General features: G+C 41.3%; 2 protein-coding genes across 3 annotated transcripts in view; both read right to left on the minus strand.

Annotated features, from left to right (window-relative positions):
* Positions 1-245: 245 nt before the first annotated feature.
* SLC35E3 (solute carrier family 35 member E3) lies at positions 246-14823 on the minus strand. Of its 2 annotated transcripts, XM_039245638.1 has the most exons (5): positions 14239-14823; positions 13252-13362; positions 8998-9156; positions 5701-5783; positions 246-720 (listed from the first exon to the last, which is right to left on the minus strand). In XM_039245638.1, exons 1-5 carry the CDS (start codon positions 14638-14640, stop codon positions 534-536), a joined length of 942 nt encoding a protein of 313 aa, XP_039101569.1. In that variant the 5' UTR covers positions 14641-14823; the 3' UTR covers positions 246-533. The 2 variants fall into 2 exon arrangements, with proteins under 2 accessions (XP_039101569.1, XP_039101570.1); XM_039245639.1 differs by lacking the exon at positions 13252-13362.
* Positions 14824-21489: 6666 nt separating this feature from the next.
* Positions 21490-25731, minus strand: part of NUP107 (nucleoporin 107) — a 43830-nt gene continuing 39588 nt past the window's right edge. Inside the window, exons 26-28 of the mRNA XM_039245648.1 lie at positions 25384-25497; positions 22039-22206; positions 21490-21672 (exon numbers count right to left, since the gene is read on the minus strand). Of these exons, the coding sequence (XP_039101579.1) occupies positions 21565-21672; positions 22039-22206; positions 25384-25497 (390 nt within the window). The 3' untranslated portion in view covers positions 21490-21564. The remainder of the gene's footprint in view (positions 21673-22038; positions 22207-25383; positions 25498-25731) is intronic.

Here is a 25731-nt window from a genome sequence, read left to right on the forward strand (position 1 = left end):
CAACCGACTGAGCCACCCAAGCACCCCATGATATTTCATTTCTGTAAGTTAAATAATCAGGAAGTTATACTAAACCAGCTAAAACAGGAATGCTAGATTTAACTTCCGACTTGAATACTTTGGCTGAAATTATAAAAGAGCTCACACTGTGGGCCACCCCTGAGCAAGGAGAGGAGTCCTCTGTGTCTTAGAAGGGCTGGAACACTTAAAAACCGTGACACATCTGTAGCACAGTGATATGGATGTCTTTGTAACTATTACAGAACTTTAATTTCATGTATTTCATTTGGTATAACCAAACCATGCTATAGACTTCGTATTATCTATCTTTGAAAGGAAGCATGGGCCATTGGTTTAGAGGTATTCTAAAAGAGAAAGCTGTATTTATCAACAAAGTTTCCTTTGTGTTTCTTCTTGTAAACCATCATTCAACAAATTGGGCAATATAATTTTTCTTCTTCTTTGAAAGTAACTTGCACAGTTAACATCTTTGATCTTCTTGGGATGGCTTTCTTTTCTCCACCGAAACCCAATTAAGGACGCTGTACCAATTTACTCTTACCTCCTTCCTGTTCGCTGAGTTTAAAATGGGTATAAGCGAGAATGCCAAATAACGTGCATAACATGCCAAGACCCTGATTAATTGACAATGGGTCCTTAAATAAAACATATCCTCCAAATAAAGTAATGCAGAACTTGAAGTGTCCAAACATGTTATAGCTGAGGTTTGTGGATAAGGATAAAAACCCCGACAAGCCAGCCTGTTCTAGTCACACTCACAACACACACACACACACACACACACACAGAGAAGGAAAAACAAGCTAGATGTCATATTCGCACACACGCATGTACATACATACGAAGCAAAGCCTTCCTGCGGCTAGAAGACCCTTGTGGAGCATGGACTGAATTGGCCCCCCAATCTGAGAAACAAGAACTTCGGTCTGGATCAGTCCTTCGGTAGGCTTCAGCAACAGTGACAGGGTGCTGCTCAACCCTCCCTCTCCCTCTCCCCAAAGAAGACAAAAGGGGCTATACAGTAAGGTTGCAAAAGGAATTCAGAACAAGGTACAGAGAAGATATTTTGCCGAGCCATTTATATTTTATAGTGCTATTTCTAATAAACCTCCCTTGGCAAACAAATGAGGGGAGATGTGTGTGGCCCCAGAGACCAGACTCAAGGTAGACACATCCAGTACGCCTCAGTTTAGGAGGGAAACAGAGATGGTACAGGGCGTAAGACAGAGCACCAATGACATGCTAGGCGCTATGCTAGATGTGTGGGTCACCCCACTGTATTAAGCATGACATTTACCTTCACCACAGTATCACTCTTCCTGTCCTACAACTGTCGGGGCTCATGGATTTCAAGTAACTTAGATCGCAGAGTTAGTAAGAGGCAGAGCTGCAGTCCAAACATGGATGGGTCGATTTAACTCCAAGTCCATGTTCTAGTCTGGTGCGTGGCCAGCAGTAAAGTGCTGCTGGATTAGGGGTTTCCAAATCACTGTTCTTAAAAAACAAATTAAACACATGTACCTCACTCCTTTAAGAGTTATTCTTACTGTATTTTATGTTTGTTTTTTCCACATAAATGAGGACTTCACTATTTTTTCAGATGTTTGATGGGTACCCAGCGACTCTTCCAGTAACGCTAACAGAAGAGCTATAACGCCATAGACGTTATTCCCCTCGCCCCCCCCCCCCCCCCCCCCCCCCCCCCCGGTTCCCGAGAGGGCAGTGACAGCGGACAGCGCTCACAACCGGCTCAGGCGCACAGGGAACGGTGGGTGGGCCACTGGGCCTGGGTCTGTCTGACCTCAAAACCTGGGCTCTGGTCCCCGATGTGGGGCCAGCCAAGCAGCCTAGAATCTCGTTCCGGGCAGGAGGACATAGGCTGTGTCACCAGAGTGCCCGCCTGCACCACTAGAAGTGATTTCCTGAAAGGCAGAGGGTCTTCCCCAGGACATTACTTGTAACCACCACAAGACATGCTTCGTTTCCCATTATGAGCCATTTCAAAGTGCGCTGGCTCTAACACGTCAGTGTTGCCTTACTCCTCAGCCTCTCTTTTTAAGGCGTTCGTGATCTGTGGAAGATGTTTATACTAGAGGGGAGGCAAATTTAAAGACATTCTCCTGTGAGGTAAAACAAAACAAAACAAAACAAAACAAATACATTAAATTAAATAAAAAAGGAACGGTGGATACCTGGTATTTCTGATTCCCTTCTCTGATTGTCCTCTGTTCTAGTCGGGCCTTCATCTTGACACTCAGAAAGCTCTCGTCAGAACATCCGGGTCCCCACCTTACCAAGCCCTTCCTCAATTCCCAGCCTGCCCTGACTTAACCTGCCAGCATGGCTGAACCCTTCTCCTCTCCTGGGGTCTGAATCACTTCCCTCCCCTCCCTCAGTCACTCCTCCTCAGCCTCTGCTGCCAGCTCCTCTCACGTGTGAAGGAGTAAATGCTGACCTGACCAGGGACTCCATCTCTGGGCAGCTCTTCTTCTACCTGTTTCTTTGGTAATCTCAACCAGCCCCACTGCTTTACACATCTACACACAACACACAACTATGTCTGGAATATATGCGTCTGAGAACCTCGATCCTGAACCTCTCAGACTTGCTCTACTCACAAGTCCCTACCCCAGAGCTTCCTTTGGGCTGTCCTATTTCAGTTGATGGCAGCGCCATCGCCATTCTACCAGGTACTCAGGCCAAAACCATGTGAGCCAACCTGCTGCCTCTCCTATTGTCCACATCCAATTTGTCAGCAAAACCTATTGGTGCCACTTGAAAATATACCCAGAATCTGATCACTTCTCACCATATGCACTGCTTTCATCCTGGCACCAAACCACCATTATTTCTTCAGACTCTCTCTTGCGTCTTTTAGTGTAGTGGTTCTCGACCAGGGTGATTTTGCCACCAGAAAGGTCCGGACACATTTTTGGCCATCATACTTGGGGAAAAGAGAAGCTACTGGCATCTAGTGGATAGAAGCCAGGATGCTGCTAACCATCCTACAACGTGTAGGAAAGGCCTCTGCCACAGAGGACTGTCGAGCCCCCAAGGTCAACAACACTGATGTTGAAAAACCTTGCTTCAGTCTGTTATCAACACAGCCTCCCAGACTGATTCTATTAGAATGTAAGTATAATCATGTCATTTTTCTGCTCCAAGCCCCAAAGGCTTCCCATCTCACCTGGAGCCTCGGTCTGTATGTAAAAGCTCTGCTCAGCCGGGCGCCCTGTTCTTCTCAGAGCCTTACTATTCTCCGCCCTGTACTCTCCCTGCTGCAACTCTACAAGGCTTCCTTGTTTCCCCAGGGCCTCTCACTGCCTGAACGCTCTTCATCCCAATCTGCATGGGGCGACGTCATTTCCTTCAGGTCTTCACTTACAAATTCCCTTTCTGTGAATGCCTTCCTGACTACCCCCTCCCAGGCTTCAACCCAGGCCCCAGCATTTAGGATCCTCTTTCTGGCTCTACATTTTCTCCTCGGCACTTAGCACTATCTAACACTGTATATGTGTCTGTTAAATATTTTCTTGTTTATAGTCTTCCTCGCCATGATTGAAACCTGTGAGAACAAAGGTTTTTGTCTATTTGGTTCACCATTATATCCCCAGTGCCGAGCATAGTGTAGATATACATTATGTAAATACTTATTAAGTCAATGCACGATTTACAGTGGATTGTTCAATAAATATTTGCTAAATGAATGAATGTTCTTAACCAGGGCACATCATCAAATGCCTTGATTTGGCAGCATGGTGTGCACAAGTTCTGGGACTAGACTGCCATAGGTTCAAATCTGGATACTACACATAGGACTGTAAGTGAGTTACTTAACCTCTCTGCACTTCTGTTCCCTCCTCTGCAAAATAAAATGATAGAATTTACCTCACAGAGCTGCTCTTAGAGTTTGATGCCTAATACACCTTAGGTGTTTCTTTCTAATAGCACCTGGTGCAAACAAAATATTTATTTAGTGTTGGTTCTTTAAAATATTATTCTTGGGGGACGCCTGGGTGGCTCAGTCAGTTAAGCATCTGACTTCGGCTCAGGTCATGATCTTGCGGTCTGTGGGTTCGAGCCCCGCATCGGGCTCTGTGCTGACAGCTCAGAGCCTGGAGCCTGTTTCAGATTCTGTGTCTCCCTCTCTCTCTGACCCTCCCCTGCTCATACTCTGTCTCTCTCTGTCTCAAAAATAAATAAACGTTTAAAAAAATTTTTTAAATAATAATAAAATATTATTCTTGGGGCGCCTGGGAGGCTCAGTCAATTGAGGATCTGACTTTGGTTCAGGTCATGATCTCACGGTTCATGAGTTCGAGTCCCGCATCAGGCTCTCTACTATCAGGGCAGACGCCACTTCGGATCCTCTGTCTCCCTCTGTCTCTGCACCTCCCTTGGTAGCACACTCTCAAAAAAAAAAAATAAAACATTAAAATAAAAATAAAAATATTATTCTTATTATAACTTGTTGGTATTTATTGATAGTTGGCAAATATGTCGCCTTTTTACTTTGCTGGGATCTCAGTGTTCACTCATTTAAATAAATCAACATATTCGGATATAATGTTACTAAATTACTTCTCATTTGGGGAAATCCTTTTTTCTTTCTTTCAGTGCATTGTTTTTTAATACTTTTTAAAAGTTTATTTATTGAGAGAGAGAGAGAGAGAAAGAGAGGGAGGGAGGGAGGGAGGGAGGGAGGGAGGGAGGGAATCCTAAACCGGCTCCGACTGTCAGTGCAGAACTTGACATGGGGCTTGAACTTACAAACTATGATTTCATGACCTGAGCAGAACTCAAGAGTCAGATGCTTAACCAATGGAGTGACCCAGGTGCCCCTGGGAAATCCTTTGCATTTGCTTAAGAGTGGAGGCAGGGAGGGGCGCCTAGGGTGCTCAGTAGGTTGAGCAGCTGACTTCAGATCAGGTCATGATCTTGCGGTCTGTGGCTTAGAGCCCCGTGCGGGCCTCTGTGCTGACAGCTCAGAGCCTGGAGCCTGTTTCCAATTCTGTGTCTCCCTCTCTCTCTGCCCCTCCCCTGCTTGTTCTCTGTCTCTGTCTCTCTCTCAAAACTAATAAACATTAAAAAAAAAGAAAAGAGTGGAGGCAGAGATAAATGAGAAGAGAAACAGAACAAGCAAAATGCTAATCATTCAGATTCATTTCTTCAAGGCCTGTTTCATTTCTTGATTGAAAGTAATATTGAGAAAAATAGGTACACCAATATCCAAATAAATACAAAAGCATGTACAAGAGTCGTATGTCAATGGTCAGAAATTATTTTTTGTTTTTGGATTAGATGTACCCCTACTTTATTACTATAAAGTAATTTTAAACCCTGGTGTCCACTCCATTATTCACTCAACAAATATTTATTTAACTCCACTATGTGCAAGGATTGGTGCTCTATGTTAATTTTGATAAGGGAAAAGGTCATTTACTACTTAAGAAAATTTAAAAGCATTCATGATACCGAAAACTAACACATTTTCCTAGCTCACATTTCTTTAAGTTTCCATAGAGTCTAGAGTGGAAAGATACAGTAAAGACTAAAGATAAGTCTATCTACTCAAAGGAGGCCACGCAATAGTTAGTGCAAGACTCCTAGAAGGAAATGTATGTGACAGTTATAGAAAATATAAGATGATTCATTTGTAAGTTACTAGGAAAAGGATACGTGACTGGTGAAGTGTTCCCAATGATCCAATAAATTGATAAGTTCACCATGAAAGCTATTACTCCAGACAGCAGCACCATAAGCTACAAACAAACCCACAGAATCATTAATGTAAAGCAGTTGCAATCATTACAGTCATCAAGTAAAAATACATTTGATTAGGCATTTCTAAAAATGTAAATAACAACCATTAAGAACAAGATTTTTAGAAGAATCCATTAGGGACACAAGAATTGAGGGTAAAAGAGCAGAATGAATAGTATTCAGAAATGCAATTTTGTCTACAAAATGCAATGAAAAATTCAACAACAACATCCTGCCTCTGAATGTGAACTTCCAGGTTCATTCTTCTTATCCATCTAAAGAAAAATTATTCTGTAATAATTTCTAGTTATAAAAGTAATACATACTCCTTATAGAAAAATCAGAAAACAAAGATAAGCAAAAAGCATATAAGGACTTCTTATAATCCCCACTGTTAATACCTTTACACATATCCTTTCCAGAGTTTTTTCAAATGAATTGCTCATATATAATCTTATTTAAATTAAATCAATAAGAATCCACTGGCTATCTATAAAGCTAGGCCATACCTTCTGAGGAAGAGAGTAGGGTCTTGTCCTCAAGGGGCTTAAAAACCACTTCAGGGCATAATAAAAATCGTGATAGTCATAGCTTACACTTACATAGTACTCACTATATGCCAAGAATTGTCCTAAATGTTTTACATGTACTAATTCATTTAATCCTCACAAATGCTCATGAGGTAGTGAAATACTCTCCCTTTTTCTAGGTGAGCACAGAGAGGAAAAGTGATTTGTCTTCTATCACACAGTGGCAGGGCTGAGATTTAAGCCCAGGGCAGCCTGATTCTGAAGTCTCTGTAGGTCACTGACTCTATGCTACCTCTCTCTCTAACCACATCAAAGAGAGTGAGCTCAGGAAACAGAAAAAAGAGTCTCGAGCCTGCCAGGCAAACATACAACAGGTTTTATATGAATCTCTAGGCAGGAGATGTCATTTGGGGCTGGGATAGGGAATGACTGTTTGGATCTTAAACATATGTACAGATTCGAGGAAGAAGCAGCGGTGGGGTTCCAAGCAGAGGGAACAGTAGGGGCCAAGGCACAGAGGCATGAGAACACAAGGCTGTGCATGGGATGTGAATAAGCCAACCTGGCTGAGGACAGGGGACAGAGTGGCTGTACCATGTCTGCACATAGGACATCTGTCCAAACACTTCCCACAATTGTATTTAAAAAGTTATAAAGTCATTTTCTATTTCTAAAATAACAGAATTTAGATAAAATATTAGTTATGGGGCACCTGGGTGGCTAAGTCCATTAAGTTTCTGACTTCAGCTCAGGTCGTGATCTCACGGTTTGAGAGTTCGAGCCACATGTTGGGCCCTATGCTGACGGCTCAGAGCCTGGAACCTGCTTCACCTTCTGTGTCTCCCTCTCTCTCTGCCCTTTCCTGTTGCACATTCTCTCTCTCTCCCTCTCTCAAAAATAAACATTAAAAATTTTTTAAAAAGTATTAGTTATGAGGCCACTGCCTTATCCATTTGGCTACAGGGGCTTCTTAAAAACCCCTTCTAGAAATATACTATTGTTAATTTTATTGAGTTGAAGGTTACATACATAATTCCTGATGACTTGGCATATCATTAAAAACACAACTACATGCTTTACTTTGAGGCAATGATGCCCTCTAGGGACATTAAGGAATGAAAGTGACTGTTTCATATTAAATGGACTGCGACTGCTATGGTCTTAGTTCCTCTGACTTTTGGGGAGGGGGAGCTTTCTGCTGCTTTTCTCTGTTTTGAATCGGTCAGAGGGTCTACTGCATAAAGCCCCCTCCTTCTAGTTTAAGGTCTCTAAGCTGCACTAAATTTGAAGACCAGGTAACCAAGATGGCTAGAAATAAATTAAAAGGAAATATTATTTGAGAGATGGTCAAGGGATTTCTACTGTGGAAGAAAGGTTATATGCCAAAGTCTACGCATTGAAACAACCAGTATTCTGCTCACAGGGAGCACAGCAGAGCACTTAAGAAGAGGGGTTCTTGGGGCACCTGGGTGGCTCAGTTGGTTGAGTGTCTGACTTCGGCTCAGGTCATGATCTCACAGTTCATGAGTTCAAGTCCCACGCGGGGCTCTGTGCTGAACGCTTGCTCAGAGCCTGGAGCCTGCTTTGGATTCTGTGTCTCCTTCTCTCTCTGCCACTGCCCCACTCACACTGTCTCATTCTCTCAAAAATTAAAAAATTAAATTAAACAACAACAAAAAAAGAATAGAGGTCCCGGAGCTAGCATGCCTGGACTCCAGCTCTGCCTCAGCTTACTGGCTGGGGGATCGTGAATCAACAGCTTAACTCTGTCCCTCAGCTTCTTCATTGTATATCCAAAATATGAGGAGAATAATAGTATCCACCTAATAAAGTAGAATTAAAAAGCAAAATGTGAGGATTAAATAAGTTAATATTTGCAAAGTGTTGGACTACTTCTTGGAACAGAGTAAGGGCTATCCAAGCTTGATAAGTTACCAGCACCAACAAACAAGACTTTTCCACTGACGGCATTCCAAAGGTTCAAGTTGGGGGAGGCAGAAATTCCTTCCCTAAGCAGGGGGATCATACTTTCTAACTTAAAATGTCCCCAAAGTACATATCCCTTTGATCTGGCAGTTCTACTCTTGGGACTCCATTCCAAAGGGAAAAAGTACCAGCTCCTAAAGACATATGTATAAGGATGTTTACTACAACACTGTTCAGAGTGGTCAAGAACTAGATCTATTTTACAGACCCTGAAAAGAATGAGCTGGAGAGATCTGCATGAGATATTAAGTAAGAAAAGCAAGATACAGAAAATTATTTATGTTACAATCCCACTTTTGTAAATGAAATGTGTAATTTACATTGATACAGGTATACGCATATTGTGTTTACATGGGTGTGTACGGCACAGAGAAAAATATATAAGAACACACATGAGAATGTTAATAGGACTCACCTCAAGGGGCAGAGACCAGGAACGAAATGCAGAATGTATATGGGGAGGAGGGCTGGGGAGAAGGAATCCATGGTAACCATGTATATAAACACACACACACACACACACAGTACCTGGGTTTCTTCATCTGAAAAATAATCCTTAGCTTGCTTCCCTTAAAGGGTGATTATACAGATAAATGTGAGAGCGGATCTGAGCTCATGCTCTGAAACCTGAAAATCACACTTACTAGCAGAGGGAGGATTATTTTGTTTCTTAGGCACCATGACAATTAGAACTTACCAAAGCAGAAACTGACCAGGGGCCAAATATTCCTCCTTCTCCAAACACAGGCTCAAAGAAGGGCACGGCCACCAGCAACATGGCGGAGGACATCGGAGCCTGGTAGTACAAGAGTTGCATCGAGTTCACTTGCAATTCATGCTGTTTGGCTCCTACCCACTGAAAATTAGGAGATGAAACAAGTTAGATAGAAAAACGTAGCATCACTTAGTAAACAAAAGATACAACTCTAGTCACAGGGATGGGGATGCGGAGCCCCGAGGAAGAGGAAAGAAACCCCTGATTGTTCTACTTGACGCCAAAGATCATTATATATACAAATGTCCTTTAAGCACCTTGGATGAAAGGAGCTTTATAAATTCAATATGTGACGGGGTGTCTAGGCAGCTCCATCAGTTAAGTGTGTGACTTCGGCTCAGGTCATGATCTCACGGTTCGTGGATTCAAGCCCCGTGTCGGGCTCTGTGCTGACAGCTCAGAGCCTGGAGCCTGTTTCAGATTCTGCGTCTCCCTCGCTTTCTGCCCCTTCCCCACTCATGTTCTGTCTGTCTATCTGTCTCTCTCTCTCTCTCTCTCAAAAATAAATAAACATTAAAAAATTAAAAAAAATTCAACATGTAACAATCTATTTTCTTCTCAGTTTTGAAGAGAAAAAATTCTCTCTTCCCTGCCAACCCTAGTACATGGGGGAAAGTCAATATAATTCATGCAGGGGCCCAGGAGTATCAGAGATCTTGGGAAAGAGACAGGAATGGAGATTTAGGTGAGAAGCAGGAACTGAGATGCAGTGTTAGACTTCACTTCTTTCTAAAACTGGCCCCCCGAGAAAAGACTGGACGGGCAGGGCACACTACTTAGGGCTTGCCAGGTACCTCAGCGGTCCCAGGCGGCTGCCAGTGTTGTAGCTAGAAAAGTATGTGAAGTCTTTTCATCCACTTTCGAAAACCACTGAATGGCAGAAGGAATTTTCCTCTTTATGACTGATCTTTCTGTGGGTAACCCCCCAGTGATACACTTGAAGAAATTAGATAGTCACAAACCCTGTTCAAAGACTACATCATTCAGGAGAACCAACACCTCGAAACCTCAAATCCCATCAGCCCTCAAAATGTTTCACAAATATGACTAAAAAGGAGGCTTTCAAGAAAGCTTGACAGGACCGTTTGAATCAGATCTGGCGAAGAACAGCCAGGCTTCTGAATAACTGCTCCTACAGAATTCTTTTTCCTGCAGATCTGGGTATCCTGTTACATAAACACGAAGTCTATAGAAATTCACCAAGACAAAAATAGAAGAGCAGGAAATTTGAAACACACTCTTGCCAGCCTTCACTAAGAGTCTTCTGTGGCTATGAAGGACAAAGAATTGATTCTTCTGCTGCCCGCTCCCCGGGGGTGCCGCAGAGAGCAAAAATGAGTGCAGAGCACGGGTGCCCACCCCTCGGTTCTCGGTTCTCGTAGCGGCCTCACGAGGCAGGTGCGGGTCTCTGGCATAGAACCGCCTGGAATGGTGGCAACTCTCAGGGGCTCCACGTTCCCTCACTGCAGCGCACCCTGGCTTCTGCCCACCGGGAACGAAACTGCTCTCCCAAACGGCACCATCACCTCCAACGGCCACACCCAATGGCCACCCCCTGCCCTCTTCCTGTGGGGGCTCTCGACACAGCTGCCAAGTTTCTCTCGGAAGAACCTGACTTCTGATCTGCACTCACTTACCTCTTCCTCCATTTACTATTTTTAAGGTAGGTGTCTGACCTTTTTTTTTTTTTTTTTCCTTTTCTCTCCCTGACTGATGTCACTTACACCCGAAGACATCTCCAGCTCTGAGCTCCTTCTCAGGGCATCCTCAACTTCCACAGCTTGCCGGACACCTTCACTCGCACAATCTGCAGGGACTGTTTTAAAACCAGCTCAGTACTCACTTCCCCAAATTAGCTCCTCCTGTGTTGCTCCCATGATTAAAGACATAATCTCCCCCAAGGATGAGACTCCTTACTTTCCTCATTCCACGTTCGGTCAGGTCTTGCGGATTCCTTCTCCAAAGGGTTTCTGGGGTCGGGGTCAACTACCACTGTCTGTTCAGTGCCTTCCCGTCTTCCTCCTGAGCCATGAAGAGCCTCCTAATTGCTCTGCCTTCACACTTTGTCCCCCTCCTACGCACCCTTCACTGCCACCAGAGTTAGTTTTCTGAAACACAGGGGACAAGCAAGTCACTCCCCTATCTAAACCCCTTTCCTAGCACCTGCAGGATAAAGGGCAGGACATCCAAGAGTGCCATCCGGTCTCACCCACCCCTCAGCCTTGTCCTTCCACAGCGCAACAAGAGTCTCACCAAATAAACCACATTCTCCAAAAACGCTCTGTACTTTCACACATCACTGCAAAGAAAGACCGCCGCTGTATTTCTCTGCTAAGCAGATTCCTGTGGGCCCATTTCAATCGTTAACTTGTCCGTAAAGTCTTACCTCACCACTCCCTTGTAGAACAGCCACTTCCTCTTTGGAGTTCCTCAGAACCTTGCCCACACCCTGAGCTATCCTACTGGGAATCGGCTGTCTACATGTGCTTCTACAATGCGGCATTACAGCTGCTTTTCATCTCTGTATCTTCGAGGCTGAGCAACAAGCATAAGAAATGTCTGCTGAATGAATAAGTGAGTCAACGGTCTTCCCGCAACTAAAGCTAATGCCCAATCACTCATCTTTTAACTCGTTTCAATGCCCTTGCAGTATAAGCAGAAATAGCTTAGAAATTATACCCGGATACAATGGGAAACTACAACTGTCTCTGAAATGAATTTCTGGGTGGAATATCCCTATTCCTTAACAGCACTAATTTACTGTTTACTAATAATAGAAAACTCTGCCTGTTAGTCTGTGCACAATCATTCCTTGGTCAATCCCATTTCAAATGTGCCTGAGGGATACAGAATCCTCTGATTCTGATCTATAGCAATTTTGAGACTTGTGGGAACAAAAATGGTCATATTGGCAGGGACACTGAATACTCTGAACTGAAATTATGTGTAAGGAGCACAAGAAATCCTGACGTTCGGTAAATAAAATTCCTTGCTATACTTAATAAACACTTAATCCCTACTGGGTCACAAAAAGTCAGTTTAACAAAAAAGATGAATGGGAATGTTCACTTACTGTTTCTAGTAACAAAATTTAAACTCACTGAAGTATACCTAAATACAACCTTCTTAAAGCACAACGCCGAACTTTCTCTGATTACTCTCTGTAGTGAAAGACACAGTATCTTGGCGACCAGTGACAGCACTGCGTGGGTGCTCTTTCCTTTCATGCCACCGGTCTCTTATTAACACTACCTCTTGCCACTTACCAATGTCCTCCACCCCAGAATTTTCACATAACAGTATTTCTTGGTCAGTACTAGAAAGCTTCAGATGCTAAGGCTGTGTTAGTAAATTGATAACATTCACAACAAGAATGCCTTAGTTTATAACCAGAAGATACATGTGAAAAAGGTAAACTGGTTACACTGTTTGGCTTTGACACCCCGTGCAGGCTCACCCAGAATCTCCAGGCCAAGGTTTTCAGTATAGAGAAAATACTGTTTCACTGCACCCTACCCCAAGTTACTTTTCCCCAGTATATAAGAAACAAAACACATACTTGTTGAGACTTAATGGTAATGAAGCAAGTGAATCCAGGCACAAATTTTTAAGGAACGCCTGCTGAAGGCAACGCACTGCGCGGCTCTAGTACAAGAAGTGAAATACCCATTGCTATAGAATACTGATATAGACAAACTATTGGAAACTGATATACAAGTTGTAGCAGCAGCAGATGTTTTGAGGCAAAGATTTATAAATCTGAAATTTTCCTCTCCTGTTCAAATTTTGGAAATGTACTCATTCCTTCATAGTAATCTTAATAATTAAAGAGTAAATCAAAAATTTAACCAATGATCTTTCAGTCTCAAGAACAAAGTCTTAGGGACTCATTTTATAAAGATTTCCCAGATAATAATATAGCATCACCCCAAACTCAGACTGTCAAGCATGGGTATTATACACTTACAACAAGTAGGTAGCAATTTGGTGAGCATCATACACCCAAGTTTCTCTGTCTCCTTTCTTCTCTTCACCTTGAGTCAGACAATTTATGCAATTACGCTTTCTTCCCAACAGTCTATTGTCTCTATACTGTATTTTCTAAACCTTGGGATACAGCTTCAAAATTTATGAAATCTGCTAAAAAGGCACATAAAGAAAAAAAAAATTACCAACCACTTGATAAAGGGACGTAACTAAAACACCAAGAGCAGCAAACACCATTCCAAGGAAATTAAACTTCACATCGTAATAAGAATTTAGGATTACACCTACAGTTATAGGAATCTGTAAAGAAAAAGAGGTAAATGTTGTTCAGATTAAATTCATGAGACACAAGTTTAGTATTCCTTTCACGTTGTCTTACAAAGTTAGTCATAAAAGCATCACGGGGAAACGATGAACCTCTATAATTTTTTTTCCATCTGAAAAACGGTTAAACCGATTTCCTCAAAGTGAAATCTGTTAATTTATATTTACGTTCATATTTAATTCTATTTAAAATTCTAGGTAAGATAATGAGGCAATGCCCTGCAATCTGCAACAAAGGCATACAACGTGTATGCACACAGGAGTAAATGGATTCTCAAGACTAGTGTCTAAACAACATATAAGCATGAACATATAGCAAAAGCATTAAGAATTTAAAAACTGTAAGTCATTAAGTGCGAAAATTATCTTCTCCTTTTATTTAAGGACACAGAAACCTCTGCAGCATGTCACTGCAAACATATTTGGAGACATAATTTTATGCAGAACCCTTAACGTCAATTCATACAGGGTTCGATACCTCTGGGTCGAAGGAGGGCCATTTTTCAGTTTGAGATTTTGCAGATATTCTGATACACTGAATTGCATAATGAAACCCAGTGTCCTTTTCTTACCAATCACAGCATTTAAGGATTTCCACCAAACAGCAGTTATTAAAGCTCACACAGGCACACTCTTCTGGGCCAAGAGCCCAAGAGAGTGCCAAGATGACTTTTTTCACCTCTCCCAAATAAGCCTGAAGTTCACAAGCTCACAGATGACTCATCTGTGCATTTCAAGATGACTGGAAAGAGCTTGGCGCAAGGTTAAACATTCAAATTTCCCGGGGAGAAAGACGGTCCAGGAGGAGGTGAGTTGTTAAAAGGTGCGCCTTGCGAAGCTGAAGCTACTCACCAGCGTGAGCTGTATTTTGGTAGAGAAGGTCTTCTTGTAGCAGAGGGTCTGGATGACTATGATGACCGGCGTGGTCATGGCCTTGGCCAGCTGATAGGTACCTATGGTGTTGTTCTGCAAAGAGAGATTAGTGAAGACCACGAAACCACAGAAGCTGAGGGCCAGGAGGAGGAGTTTGGAAGGCGGCAGACTCTTGGGGGCAAAGATGTCCAGTTTCTGGCAGATGTACAAGCCCAGCCAGGTGACCACGAAGTGCACCAGGGTCAGGCTCATGTTAGGGAAGCCGTGATGCACATAGATCCATTTGTTGAGGAACACGATGCAGATGGACACCAGCAGGTTGAGCAGGAGCCCAGCGGCAATGCGCCCGTTGCCTCGCATTCGGTCCGCAAGCGATGCCATAACCACGGCCGAGCCGGGGCCCTTAAGCCCCCGAGAGGGATGCCCAGTCTGTCTCCGGCTGCTCCTCCCCTCCTCCGCCGCCTCCCCGTCCTCGCCCGCTTCACAGTCCGACCTGGGAGAGGCATGCACTCTCTGCGTCCCTGGTGAGCAGCAGCCTCAGCCACACACACACACACGCCCCGCCGCCGCCGCCGCCCATTCAGCTGGGGAGGACGCGGCAGCACGTCGCGCGCGCTCCGCCCACCTCCGCTCTCGACCACGTGGCTCGGGGCTCTGGTGCTTCCGTCCCCGAGCTGTGGGCGGTGCAGTCTGTATCCTGCGCAGGCGCGTTGCACTCTGCGTGAGGGAAAACTGCGTTCAGGCACCTACGTGTAACCTCGACTCTAGTTGGGTGAATCTGAGCCCCTTCTCTGAGTGTTGGACATTTCCCGTGTGTCATTTGACTTACTTGCTAGACAGCTGCTCTCAGGCTAGTGGAGCGCAGACGCTGTCGGCCAGTTTTATGTATGACAGGTGCTGAGCAAATGTAGTTATGGCCAGAGAGGGGAATGCATATTTTTTAAACATTTTATTTTAAAAATCAAAACATACAAAAGAGTAGACAGTATGATGGACTCTCATATACTCCTTATGTTTAGAACACTATTCAGATTTTCTTCTTTTTGAATCAATGTTTGGCCTTTTAGTTGTTCTAGAAAACCGTCCGTTTAACTTAAATGTCCTGATATGCTTAGAGCTGTATACAGTAATCTAACATATTTGAAATTTATTTTATCTGTTGTGCTATCGCTTATTCTAAAAGCTATGCATTGGGGTTTTCTTTGTCCCTTGGTTAGCCTTGCCAGTAATTTGTCTATTTTATTGGCCTTTTCAAAAATTAGTTCCGGGGCGTCTGCGTGGCTCAGTGTGTTAAGCTTCCACTTGTGCTCATGGGTGGTTCATGGATTCAGCTACACATCAGGCTGTATGCTGGCAGCCCAGAGCCTGGAGCCTGCTTGCGATTCTGTGTCTCCCTTTCTCTCTGTCCCTACACATTCTCATGCTCTGTTTCTCTTTCTCTCAAGAATAAACATGAAAAAATTGTTAAGTAAAAGATTAGTTCTACTGAATTTCGTTCAAGTTATTACTTTTTTCTTCTTCCCCACTAAAGTCTTGAATACAATGTTCAGTTCTTTAAAAAAATAAAAGGACTTAAGAGCATACTGTATACACTGTATATTAGCCAACTTGACAATAAATTATATTACAAATTTTAAAAAAGTAAAAGGACTTAAGGCTATGAGTTTCTACCCTGGGAAGAGCTTTGTTCACAATCCTGGGCAGAGTATAATATTCTCAGTCTTTAATTCTTAAGTAGTCTGATTAACAGTTTTAATTTCCTCTTTGGTGTAAGAATTATGCAAATATTGAACACCTGCTTTGTGCCAGGCACTAATTTTGACACTTGGAAGTTAGTGGCGAGTAAGCCCAGTTCAAACCCTCTCTTATATAACTTACTGAGAGAACGCTGGTATCAAACAATGACAAACTATGATAACAATATTCCAAAGTAACAAAATATGGTCCTGTGAATGTATAATAAGAGAATCAGATCAAAACTTGGGGAGAGGGAGGTGATCAAGGGTTTCCTCAAGGAAATGACTCAAGATTTGAGAATGAGTAGAAGTTAATTAGGCAAAGCCTAAAGTCTAACATGGTTTTCCTTATAAGTTTTTCTTCCTATCAGTCTACCAAATTCTACCGACTCTCACCATACTGAGTGCCTTTCCCGTTGTATGTTTATATTGCCATCCTCTGGTCCAGTTTGGACCTACAGAACTGTCTGATCAATGACTTACAATGTTTACCCTCACCGGCTCCCCAATTAAGAGCTGTGAGACCCTGTCTTCATTTAGTCTACTCAATTCATTGTCTCCTTATGGTTCTAGATTTGGACAGATAATCTTAGAATGGATGATAAATTATCTTTTTATCATTCATCTATTTCTCTCGCAATATTTGAAAATAGTTACAGTATGAACTCTGAAATTTGGGTTAGGATATAGTATCTAGTGGGTTCCAATTGTCTGTTGGGTTAGGGTTACTAATCCTGTCATTCAAGACCTCATTCAGTTTTCTACTGCCCTGGAACTTGCCCTTCTCCAGACTGATTTAATTGGCTAAGAGGCTCTCTCTACCTCCTTCACCAAAGAACAGGAGTCCTAATCCTTACTTGTCCTGAAATGTGATTATTATCCTTATTTCTCATCTACAGATGTTAAAAACAGAGGTTCGTGGCTGTTACCTTGCAGCTAGAATGGAAAGAGAGTAAGATTCCAACGCAAATTTCTCTGGCTCTGGGGCCACTTCCCCTCCTTTTTATTGTGGAGAATTTCAAACTTGTGCAACGTTAAAATAGTATTGTGAACCCTGCTGTACCCGTCACCTGGTTTCACCAACTGGCATTTTCATTTGCACCTACTCGTCACTCCTCCTTTTCATTTATTTATTTATTTATTTATTCATTCATTCATTCATTCATTTTTGAGAGCGAGAGATAGGGTTTGAGCAGGAGAGGTGCAGAGAGAGGGGGACATAGAATTCGAAGCAGGCTCCAGGCTCTGAGCTGTCAGCATAATGCCCGATGCAGGGGGCTTGAATCCATGAGCCATGAGATCATGCATGACCTGAGCCAATGTCAGATGCTTAACCGACTGAGCCACCCAGGTGCCCCTTCACTCCTCCATCTGATCTTTCAAAAGCAAATTTACATTCATTCAAATGCAAGAAACTGTACATTTTTTTATTTAAAAGTTTTTTTTTTTTTTTAAGATTTATTTATTTTTGAGAGAGACAGAGTGTGAGCAGGGAAGGGGCAGAGAGAGAGGGAGACAGAGAATTTGAGGCAGGCTCCAGACTCTGAGCTGGCAGCACAGAGCCCAACATGGGGCTTGAATTTGTGAACCACAAGATCAGGACCTGACAGAAGTTGGATGCTCAACCGACTGAGCCATCCAGGGGCCTCTAACTGTCCAATTTTTGATAAGTGGATGCAGCTATGTAACCCACACCCCTGTCAAGATACAGTACATTCCATCACCTCATAAAATTGCCTAGAAAATCCCCAGTCCCCAAGACGCAAGAGGAAACCACTGTTCTCATTTTTCCTTCACCATAGTTCTGTTCTAGAACTTCATATAAATGGATCATACAGCATGTACTTTTTGTATGTAGGGGTTTTTTTAAATTCAATTTTTGTTTTTTTGTTTTCTTTTTTGGGAGAGCACAAGCAGGGATGGGGACAGAGGATCCAAAGCGGGTTCCGTGCTGAAGGGCTGACAGCAGTGAGTCTGATGTGGGTCTTGAACTCACAAACCTCGAGATCATGACCTGAGCTGAAGCTGGACACTCAACCGACTGAGCCACCCAGGTGCCCCTATACCTAGGGTTTTTCTTTTCTTTTTAAGTTTATTAATTTGGGGCACCTGGGTGGCTCAGCCAAACATCAGACTCTTAATTTCAGCTCAGGTCATGATCTCACGGCTTGTGAGTTTGAGCCCCATGTCAGGCACACTGCAGAGCCCACTTGTGATTCTCTCTCTCCCTCTCTCTCTGCCCCTCCCCTGCTTGCTCTCTCTCTAAGTAAATACTTAAAGTATTTATTTATTTAGTAATCTCTACCCTCAACATAGGGTTCAAACACACAACCTTTCAATTAAGAGTCTCATGCTCTTCTGATTGAGCCAGCCAGGTGCCCCTAGGTTCTTCTGTTGCTAAGTAGTTGCTCTTTCCTTTTTATCTTGCTGAGTAGTATTGTTTTGTATGAATATAACACAATTTGTCAAGTCATCCTGTTGATGAGCATTTGAGTCTTTTCCAGTTTGGGCCTATTGTAAATAAAGCTCTGGGTTGTAGAGAATTTGTTTTCGTTTCTCTTGGATAAATATAAAGGAGTGAAATTTCTAGGTTAAAGGATAGGTGATTATAAGAAAGTCAAAACTTTCCCCAAAGACCGTACCATTTTATATTCCCCCAGCAATATGTCCCAGCTGCTCCACAATTCCGCAAACATGTGGTGGTGTCAGTCTTTTTTGATTTTAGCCATTTTGACAGATGTGTGGTGATATCTCATTGTGGTTTTCATTTGCATTCCCCACTGGTTTGAGCACTTTTTCATGGGCTTATTGGTTATGCATATTATCTTCCTTTATGAATCATCTATTCTCTTGCCCACTTTTTGCTTTACTGAGGTGTAAGAGTTCTTTATATATTCTGAATGTGAGTTTTTCCTGACCAAAGATCTGATATATTTTTGCAAATATTTTCTCCTAGTCCGTGTCTACCTTATTTATTTTCAGAAGTGTCTTTGATGAGCAGTTTTGTATTTTGATGAAGTCTAAAGACTCCATCTTTTCCTTTGTTATGCTTATTGCTTACTGTCAACAGGAAATCTTTTTTTTCTTGTAATCTTTGCCTATCTGCTGATCATAAAGATATTCCTTTTCTTCAAAGTTTAGTTTTAGCTTTTATATTGAACTTTATAATCCATCTCTAATTAATTTTTGTTAATGGTATAAAGTGGGGGTCACAGTTCATTTCTTTTCCATATGGATATTCAGGTGACCTGTCATTAACTCCACCCAAATCTTTTATTTTGAAGATTTTTAAACCTACATAAAAGTTGATTAGTATAATAAACACTCCTGTGCCCTTCACATAGAGTCACTAGTTACTATTTTGACATAATTATCTGTGTAGACTTTTATTTTAGAGCTAAGCCATTTTAAAGTAAAGTGCAGACTTCGTGACCTTTCATCTCTAAATAGTTAAGTGTGTATCTCTTAAGAATAAAGATACTCTCCTATCTGGCCCCAATACAATGATCACACCTAAGAAAATTAATTCAATCATATCAACTAATATACAAACTATTTTCTTGCTGAAATACTAATAAGAATTGTGTTAAATCTGTTTATCAGTTTGGGGAGTGTGGCATCTTTACTATGTTGAGTCTTCCATTTAATGAACATGATATGTCTTTACATTTATTTTGCTCTTCATTGGGTTTCCTTTATCAGTATTTTGTAGTTTTTAGCATACAAATCTTGTACATAATTTGTTAAGATTCAGATGTTCAAGTCTGTTCATACTGCTCTATCTCAATTTTTAAAATTTATTTATTTTGAGAGAGAGAGAGAGAGACAGAGCATGTATGGGGGAGGGAGAGAGACAGAATCCCAAGCAGGCTCTGCATTGTCAGCACAGAGCCTGACATGGGGCTCAAACGCATAATGCTGCAAGATCATGACCAGAGCCAAAATCAAGAGTTGGACACTTAACTGACTGAACCACCCAGGTGCCCTTATCTCATTTTTTTTAATGTCTAAAAATTAAAGACGTTTTGGAAAGTAAATATTTCATCTTTAGATCACGTTTGCTAGCAAAAGTAAAAACTTGAGGCAGAGTCCACTGCTTCTCCACCTTTCCCCAGCTGATGCCAGAACAATGTTGGGACAACTACTGCGTCTGCCTTGGGTACAGAGGAGGATCACTTACGCCAGAACATCCCAAATTAATTAGAATCATCTATGGCATATTCTACTTAAAAATACAAGTTCTAAGACCCTACCCCAGCCCCCTCACCAGACGTCTGTAGAGGAGGCATCTATAAATATGTATTTAAGAAATTCCTCGGGTGACTGAGATGTTCTGCCAGCTATAATAGTCACTAATCTAGACAATGTTTTCTATTAGAGTCACATTATCTTAGTTATTGCCCATTTTCAGTCCTAGACTCTAGTCAATTTGGCATATTTGCTGATTCATAAACACACATCACCATTTCTGGGCCTTGCGTGTACTGATTTCCGCACCTGCAATGCCTTACCCTTCTTAGACTCTATCTTTGTCTTTGTAAACTCAGAGCATTACTCCAACAGCAGCTCCAGTGCTACCTCCGCAGAGAGGTCTTAGCTGGAAGTAGTTTCTTCCTGCTCAGATTACGTGCATTTTTTAAAGTTTATTTATTTACTCTGGTGGGAGGGAGGGGCAGAGAGAGAAGGACAGGGAGAAAAAATCCCAAGCAGGCTCTACACTGTCAGCATGGAGCCCAATGCAGGACTCAAACTCGCGAACTATGAGATCACAACCTGAGCTGAGCTATTTACAACTCAGTAAAGCAAAAAGTGGGCAAGAGAATAGATAATTCATAAAGGAAGATAATATGCATAACCAATAAGCCCATGAAAAAGTGCTCAAACCAGTGGGGAATGCAAATGAAAACCACAATGAGATATCACCACACATCCGTCAAAATGGCTAAAATCAAAAAAGACTGACACCACCACATGTTTGCGGGATTGTGGAGCAGCTGGGACATATTGCAGGGGGAATATAAAATGGTACAATCTTTGGGGAAAGTTTTGACTTTCTTATAATCACCTATCCTTTAACCTAGGATTAGATTACTCCTTTATATTTATCCAAGAGAAACGAAAACAAATTCTCTAAAACCCCTATGCAAATGTATTCACAGCAGCATTATTTATAATAGGCCCAAACTGGAAAAGACTCAAATGCTCATCAACAGGATGACTCAACAAATTGTGCTATATTCATACAAAACAGCTTCTTCATGGAAGAAAAGTACAATAATAGGAAATTTAACTTCTCATTAAATAACAGACAATCCTGGAATTTGTAAGAACAGAAAATTTTAATTTTTATATAATTTTATTAATAAACACAGGGAATACTGATATAATACATTAAAATTTCAAAGTATCACCATAATATTCCAAAAAATACAAAATTCAAATGTCTAAATTTTCAAACATTTTCCCCATGACAATGCACAAAAAAAAACCCCAGTAATTACAAATATGTATATTTTACAAAAATGTCCATTTACCATGGAAATTAGTGAGATTGCAAAGAGTAGATGGGTTATGACTGAATTTCATATCCTAATGGATCAAGTCCCTCATCTAGGAGCATTAGTGAGGATTCTCTTAACTTCTGTAGCAATTTCCTTAGTTCTTCCTTAGAAAATACCTGATTTTAAGAAAAGGAAAAAAAGAGTAAGAAAAAAGGAAGAATATATGAAGAGTCACCTAATCAACCAGATTAGCCTAACGTAAGAAGAAATTCCTCTTTAAAAAGATTTATGTAGCTGGAGGTCAGTATGTTAGCATAGCCCAAGAACTTCAAAGCTATTTCTTGGAGCCAGTCTATTTACTTCTAACTGCTTACGAATATGTACTTCTTATTTAGAGAAAGAACAAACATTAGAACTAGACAATTACTTTAAGAAAATCTAAGAACATCTAAAAAATGTAAACACATCTCACAAAATCAAATATTACTACTGAGCTTATCAAATTACTAAAGTTTAAAACTGCAAATGCTCTAGGAACTTACCAGATACAGTTTGTGGCGCTCAGAGGAAACCATGTCTGCTAACTGCAAGCATTCCTGATACTGACCGGTACTATGCAATATGGTGTGAAGCAGAAAACACAACATGGGCAGACAAAGCTTTCTCAATAAAACCATTTGATGTGTTCTTTCATGGTCTTCTTCAGCATCCTATAGACAGACATCAAGTTGTCATTTTAACATGTTTAAGCTAAATAGTGTTAATAAAAAAAAATCAAGTACTAAATCAAAACCAAAACACAATAGGTAGAAATTAATGGGATTTCTCTAAAGCTTATGATGTCCATTAAAAATAAAATAAAACAAGGCAGGATTTTAATCATGATAGCTACAGACAAGATTTTTTGGTAAAAAAGCATGAAGGTAAACAAAATATACTTCAGAGGAATCCCAGCTCTGATAATGAAAACAAAATACTTCTGAATTTGTATGTCTAATACTTATTATGTCTTGAAAGAAACAAGCTTAGGGGCATCTGGGTGGCTAGTTGGTTAAACGTCCGACTTTGGCTATGGTCATAATCTCGAGGTTCATGAGTTTGAGCCCCACATTGGGCTCTGTGCTGACAGCTCAGAGCCTGGAGCCTGCTTTGGATTCTGTATCTCCCTCTCTCTCTGCCTCTCACCTGCTCATTCTGTCTCACTCTCATAAACATTAAAAAAAAAAAACATGCTCAAAGCGATAAGAGTTAGAGACTAAATACTGCTAGAACAAAAATAAGAAGAGAAAATAAGCCCCTTTCCCCTGGATGTGCATAGAGGGAAATACATCCAGAGAGGACACCAAACTGACAGTGGTGATCACTGCTGGGGAGAAGGGTCATGATGGGAGTGGGGGTGGGGAAAGGCACACACAGAGGGACAATGTCACTGCAAACTTTGCTTTCAAGCAATGTGAATTTAGGATTTCTTTGTATAATTTTTCAAAAATATAAAAACTAGGGGGCACCTGGGTGGCTCAGTTGGTTAAGTGTCCGAACTCTGGATCTCGGCTCAGGTCATGATCACATGGTTCGGGAGATCGAGCCCTGCATTGGACTTGGTGCCGACAGCATGGAGCCTGCTTGGGATTCTCTCTCTCCCTCTCTCTCTCTGCCCCTTCCTGGCTCTGACTCTATCTCTTTCTCTCAAAATAAATAAACTAAAAAAAGAAAGAAAAAAAAGCTAAATAACTGATCTTGAGAAAAGCCTAATAAAATATCTAATTTTTAAAAAAATAAAAAAATTGTTTTAAATACCTAATTTTTTTTAAAGGTAGAATCTTCTTAGAATTTGGATTTTTTCCCTTTAGGATCACTTATATTAATCAGTAAAAGTATCTTCATGTAACAGATAAGAATATTAAGTTGCTAAAACATTTTTCAAAGGTAGATATAAGTGGTGTCATGAAGCAATAAAATGTAATGTGGTAATTCTACCGATGAATAATTGTACTGACTTTTGCTGACCTCAGTCAAGTTTCCACACACAGGAAAAATGACTATCAATCTTTTTGTCTTGTCTTGAGATAGAAATATAGAACAGTAAATATTAAAATGCATGCCTCGCGTTTTCTTAGCTTTAAAAGGGAAAGCACTTCCATTTCTTTCCTCAAATGGGCACTCACTACGTTCAGAGGAGGATTTAAAAGCAAGGTCTTACTCATAAGTCACATGAGCTGTTTCTAGGTGGAGCCTGTTAAGAATGAGAAGACTGCTTCCTTCAGTGTCACTGCCATCTGTGCTCAAGTAAAATCGGTCCCCAGGGCTGAAGGCCCAAAGATGGGAATGACCCAGTCACTCAGAACAAGTGACTCATGACAACTCTATTTTCACAATACTCCAGACTGTCCATTTTGTAACTTTCATTATCTAACCTACCAAAATTAGTAATTTAGAACAAAGATCTATGTATAAATAAGGCACTCAAGTGTTTTCAAAATTTAAATGACACTTAAGTAGCATTTTGCAACATTAAAATTTTATCTTCATGAACACCAGCATGAATCTGAAAAGAAAAATTTAGCCCAAGCAACCTGCTGAAGGTTCAAAACTATTTATGAGGGGCACCTGGGTGGCTCAGTCAGGTTAAGTGTCTGACTTTGGCTGAGGTCATGATCTCACAGTCTGTGGGTTCAAGCCCCGCATCAGGCTCTGTACTGACTGCCAGCTCAGAGCCTGGAGCCTGTTTCAGATTCTGTATCTCCCTTTCTCTCTGACCCTCCCCTGCTCACGCTGTCTCTCTCTCTCTTTCAGAACTAAATAAAACATTTAAAAAAAAAAAAACATTTATGAAATCAGCAGAGTTCTATTATGAAATTTAGGGAGAATTTTAAGATGATTATTATATCGGGAATGTAGTAAACAGGGGCTCTAATTCTAGTCTTATTCCCTATCATTTTTTGCTTCTGGTCAGAAAAGGGAAGTTAGAGGAGCTAGAAAAATATAGTATCTAAAAAAAATAGAAGCGAATATATCAAGATTTGGAGAAGAGCAGAAGCAAAGATACTGGGAATGCTCCACTGGTCTTCTCTGTTCAAAACACTATACCATATATCCAAGAATCCAGCATTTCCAGTTCCCTGTGGACAGATCATGAGGTCTGCAGAGGCAAAGCTGGATGCTCACGGTTTCTTTTACCCACCCCCAGGGTCAGGCCTCCGTGTCCTCCACTCAGATGAAACTGACCTGCAGTACTGCCTCCTTTCCCCTGTCTCAGCTCATCCAGATTCTACCTCATTCATTTGGGAATCCGTCAAATGCTACACCTTTCAAGCATCCTTTCTAGACCTCTTCCAGTTAGAAGCAACCGTTTCTTTTTCTGAACTCACAAAATATGACATTTAGTACTTTTGTAACTGGTTCTCAACGCAGGATACACATTGAAGCTTTCTGGCAGATTAAAAAAAACAAACAAAAACCAACCTCCCTCCTCTGCCCCACCTCTGATCAGTCAAACCAGAATCTCTGAGGGTGCAGCCCAGCATTTGTAAAAAGCTCCCCAAGTCATTTAAATGAATAGCTCAGAGGTGAGAGTCATGATTATTAGACTTCTCTTCACATCCTTGAGTTGAATATGACATATAATTAAACTTTTAGGTCCAGGATTTTTAAAAATTAGATTTTAGTATCCTGAATGAACATATTTAATCTGAAGAAATAGTTTATCGAAGAGTCAAAGATTTCTATTCCCTAGCTAGGATTTTCAGTTTAGGTTTCAATTTTGGGATGTTTAGTTGTAAGTACAATGGTTATATAAGACCTGTAGATACTCCTATTCAGTGAAAGAACCTTTTAAAAAAGGACTTTTGTTTTTGGTTTTTTTAGCTGTATGCAAGGCACAAGCTTACCTCTCTAACATCCACCATCCACCCTCCATCAACAAACAACAAGACATTGTACATTTTCTCCTTCACGTCAGCAGTTAAGGCATCCAAATGCCCTTTCCAAATAACATAATCCATCTGCAAAACAAACATAAGGGCAGACATATAACAGACTAAAACCAGTAAATAACGTATCTGTAAACATACAGGAATATTTACATGGAACGTCACCGTAAGGAGTTGACTTAATAGAGGAACATGCGACTCTTGATCATGGGACCTTGAGTTGTAGTCCTACGTGGGGTGTAGAGCTAACTTTAATAAATAAAACTTAGGGGCGCCCAGGTGGCTCAGTTGGTTGGGTGGCTAACT

Source organism: Hyaena hyaena, unplaced genomic scaffold, assembly GCF_003009895.1.
Source record: "Hyaena hyaena isolate Hyena2069 unplaced genomic scaffold, ASM300989v1 scaffold_262, whole genome shotgun sequence".
NCBI classification, from domain to species: domain Eukaryota; kingdom Metazoa; phylum Chordata; class Mammalia; order Carnivora; family Hyaenidae; genus Hyaena; species Hyaena hyaena.